General features: G+C 40.8%; 1 protein-coding gene across 1 annotated transcript; it reads right to left on the bottom strand.

Annotated features, from left to right (window-relative positions):
* Positions 1-335: 335 nt before the first annotated feature.
* Positions 336-3,158, bottom strand: LOC121545099 (transcription factor SOX-11). The gene has a single exon (XM_041855490.2). It carries the CDS (start codon positions 3,015-3,017, stop codon positions 1,950-1,952), a length of 1,068 nt encoding a protein of 355 aa, XP_041711424.1. The 5' UTR covers positions 3,018-3,158; the 3' UTR covers positions 336-1,949.
* Between the last annotated feature and the right edge of the window lie 1,142 nt (positions 3,159-4,300).

Genomic DNA, 4,300 nt, shown 5'->3' with positions numbered 1-4,300 from the left:
TCAGTGTAGATTGCAACATATTTCAAGACTGTAGTTTGCATGTATACCTTTTCATTTTATTCAATGTGATTTTACAGTTTGAGTCCATTTCAGTTGAGTTTGGCCAATATGCAATGTTGTTATGTACTCCTCATTACTATTCCTATGGAATATGCATATACCAAACAAAATTGTTGTTGTTCCCATGCAATACAATGTATATGTTTTCTATGGCCATAAGGCTGTCTGTTCTGACAAAAATATGCATCTAACATTTTCTGTCATGACACCTTTTCATGATCAGCAAAGTAGCACGTGTACATAATTTATTATTCACAAACTGAAAGGACAGTTGATGGTGGTATGTACTTGTTTATTAAAAGATGTGTCAAAGAGAGATTCACACTTGGAACGTGAAATAACTACTGCCATGAACCTTTTAACATTTTCCTGGCATATAATTAGGTCATATTCCAAACATTGTATTCAAACAGACTTCATATGTAAGACCCACATAAAAATAAACAATATCTTTCTGAAGTGCAAAAAAAATACAGGTTTATGGTTAATGTTTAAGAAAAGAAGGCAGTCTTCAGTTTAAAATAAAACGTTTCATTTCATGAAACAGGACTATGGAATGTTATTTTTTGCTTGCTTGTTTGACTTTTGCCAGACCACCCACATAAAAGTCCCTTGCAGTACTTCTCTTTTTTTTCCTTCCAGAAGTTTGGGGTTTTACACAGTTTGGTTGAGATATGTTTTGGATATGCCCAATATGCACACTAGTGGGTCAAATAACATTCAAATTGGTATCTTTGTTTTGTCTTTTAAATGTATCACACCACACGGCCATATTAAGTCATTTTGTATCAGTTCCAGCTGATTTATTTATTTTCTGTCAAGGCAGACTTCCGCATCATGACAGGTAATGATGTTGACAGTGCACAAGGCTGTTTTTTCATCACTTGCTACAAAAATGCAGATGGTCTGTATTTTAAGAGTATATATTGCACAAAAAATGAGGGGGGAAAAACAGTATGTGCCATAAAAAATACCAAAATCCAGTTTCACACCTGCGATTTGGGACCCATCCACATATCACGAGTATGATATACATAAACTCCTAACTTTACTATATTACAGTACATATACAATCTTGAAACTAGTCCCAGCACTGAGGTATGTTGTCCCCATGATGCCATTGTATTGTCTACAAATACTGAACAAATCTGCTCTACAACTGTACAAAACCTTAAAATCCACAAGGCATTTTGATGCAAGTTTTAATTTAACTTAATCCTTAAAACCAGGACTCCCTTGCATGCTAAAACAAATGATAAAGGGAAGAAGTGCCTGAAACTCACTGAAAGCACAGTAAGAACGTTCCCTTTTAACTGTACAAAAATATGCCTGAAAATATCTTACTTTTCTTTTAAAAAGATGAGGTCTGTTATGTATCAAAATGTTTCCTCCACACCTGTATTCTGAAGAGGTTTAGGCTGCTTAAATTTCAAATCAGGAGGTAAACTGAATCAGTTACAAAAAAAAAAACGTTTGCGGCATATAGAAATTACATAAAACCGTTGTAAAGTAACATCCTGAACATTGTCAGTTCACAGATTTGCTTTAGGTCAGTCCACAGTCCTACGTGTTCAGCTCCCTGCAGTTTTAAGAGGATAAGATGCATAGAAGTTCACAGATTTTTCCCTTTGTGGTCCGTTTTAGTTGAATAGTAATTGTAGACCTACAGAAAAATCCATAAAACCCTGTCATGCTGTCAGAAAAACGTCTGCAGACTTTTTTTTGCTACAGTAGGCTACCAGCTTCATAAGCATCTCATTCCTCAAACCTCACCTCGTCTCCTCCCCCGGACCCCTAGAAACCACAGAGGAGGCAGGGCTATAGGAACAACTTGAACAGGACATATAATTTCATTTGTCATTCTCTGTTATTACTCGGATCTTTTAAATTTAGTATGTGAACACCAAGTCAGAAAAGTTCGCCTCCAACCAGTCCCCTGCTATCATTTCACTGAGCTCTGGTGTGCAATAGTCTGGAAATTCAAAGTGAGAGCCCAGACTGCCCTCGCTGAAAGAGTCCAAATCTTTATCCACAAGAGAGAGGGAGAGATTTCCTGAATTCGTGTTGCCCAGCTCCTGCCCGTGAGCGCTGGGGGCGAAATTTAAACTGAAGTCAAAAAGCAAGTCGTCCGCGTCCTCACTGGAAGATGTGGAAACAGACCTAGAAGATGCTGGTGAGACGGAAGCAGGGTACATTGTGCTCTGCTTAGTAATGTTTTTGAAATTGTAAAACAGTCTGTTCGGTGCCGCATTCCGCACTTCTTCATACATGCTGGTCCCCTCGGACTCAGCGGAGGAGCTCAAAGTTGGGCTCGCGGGAACTTTTGCTACATTATATGGCCTCATCTGCTCCTCGTCCTCCTGTTTAATCCGCATACGATAGGCCTCCTCGTATTCATCATCGTCATCATCATCTGTGAGTTCAGTTTTAACCGTCTTTGTAACTTTTGGGAACACACAGTCATCTCCGTAGCTGTGAGACGATTTAGAATGGGTCTTAGCCTTTATTTTGGAGCATTTCTTACCGGGAGTCTTTGCCATTTTGCTGCAAGATTTCTCAGGAGATGGTGCTGATGGTTTTGAACTGTCGAGCTTTGGCTTTTTCTTGGGTCTATACTTGTAATCGGGATAATCAGCCATGTGTTTTAACCGGAGCCTCTCTGCTTCCCTGATGAAGGGAATCTTTTCACTGTCCTTTAGCATCTTCCATCGCTTTCCCAGCCTTTTGGAAATCTCTGCGTTATGCATGTCCGGAGACTGCTCCATGATCTTTCTTCTTTCAATTTTGGACCAAACCATAAATGCATTCATAGGTCTCTTTATATGACCGGTTGCTGTCTTGCACCAGTCTGGGTTTATCGGCACCGGGCTGCAAGCCATAAATTCGCTCTCCTCTGAATCTGTAGCCTCCCTTGACATGCTGCCCTCCGTCTCGCTGTTGTCGGTGTGCTGCACCATGGTCTCTTTTTAAAGTTATCTTCCCCCAGACGTTGCAGTTTCTAACACCCCACTGCCAAGTCTCTGTATTCGCTTAACCAATGTGTCCACGTCCTCTGTGTCTCAAGCTCTGCTCTCTTTTCCAGAGTTACAAACTGCCTTCTTAACTAGTTATTAGCTTTTTCATGTCCATTACGTCATTGATAAGTATCCAATCACGTCCCCTCCATTCCGCCCAACAGACTCCATACAGTCCCTTAACCCTTTAGAACGCCCTTCCTAGCTCTCATTGGAGGTGGGATTTGGAGGTAGGTAGTGTGGTACAGTGTCTGGACCCATGCTGCGCGAGACATGCATATTAAACATACACTTAGCTCACAGTGCTCCGAACATGAACAAGCAATAAGGAGCGCAAATGATAAAACTCTCCGCGTGTATGGCTTTAGTTGTGCTGAAAGAAATTCAGTCAGATTGTCAGCAAGGAAAGAGTAGGAGATATGCACAGCAGCCTAGTAATAATGTATCCGACTCACGCGCCTAGAAAATGTATCCATTTACAGTTGTTGTTTCTTTTTTTCTCCTAAATTGAATACACTGAAGGTGGCGCTTGGACACTGTTGCAGCGCGCGGACTGGATACATTGTAACATCAGTGGCGCGTGGACCTCAGTAGCCTTTATCAGCGATAGTGTAATTCACAGTTATTAGGCTACATGGCAATAACAGAATCACACGTTTTCAGGCCTTGTTAATTGCATGCTGCTGTTTATTAAATTTAATTAATTAACAGAAATCTCATTAGTTCACCTGTTTTATGATAATTTGTTCTAATAATTCACACTATGATGAGCAATGCACTTTTTGTTGATTTTATAATAATAATACTTTTGTAAATACTGTTTAGTAATCTAATATTAATCAATTGATACCCACTCTAAAAAAAAAAGTAAGATAATATTTCAATCAACCAACTGTATCTAATAAATTGTTATAAAGAGCGTCATGTTGACGCTATTGCTCTTTAGCATAACGTTGACGTGGTCTGACGCCCGTCTAGGTGCATGCATGCACTAAACACCCTGCTCCGACACCAACGTCTGTGCTCCCTCTCTCCCTCCTTGTTGAGTTTGCTGTGTCAAGAGGCAACAGTACAGTGTCGGTCTCCCTCCCTGCTAGTGCTCGGCTCAGGCTGCACCCCCGTTGTCGGGCTCTGGGTGGCAGCCAGCAGTGCTATTGGAGGTTGGGGCCTGTTTTTTTCCCTCGTCCCCTAGAGGGCAATCACTTACCCTTTTGAAACCCTCCCCC

This window comes from Coregonus clupeaformis, chromosome 29 (genome assembly GCF_020615455.1).
Source record: "Coregonus clupeaformis isolate EN_2021a chromosome 29, ASM2061545v1, whole genome shotgun sequence".
NCBI lineage: Eukaryota > Metazoa > Chordata > Actinopteri > Salmoniformes > Salmonidae > Coregonus > Coregonus clupeaformis.
This window is presented reverse-complemented; position numbering and strand designations above follow the sequence as displayed.

Excerpts from the sequence above, each read along its gene's own strand:
- LOC121545099 (XM_041855490.2), bottom strand. The coding sequence starts at position 3,017 with ATGGTGCAGCACACCGACAACAGCGAGACGGAGGGCAGCATGTCAAGG.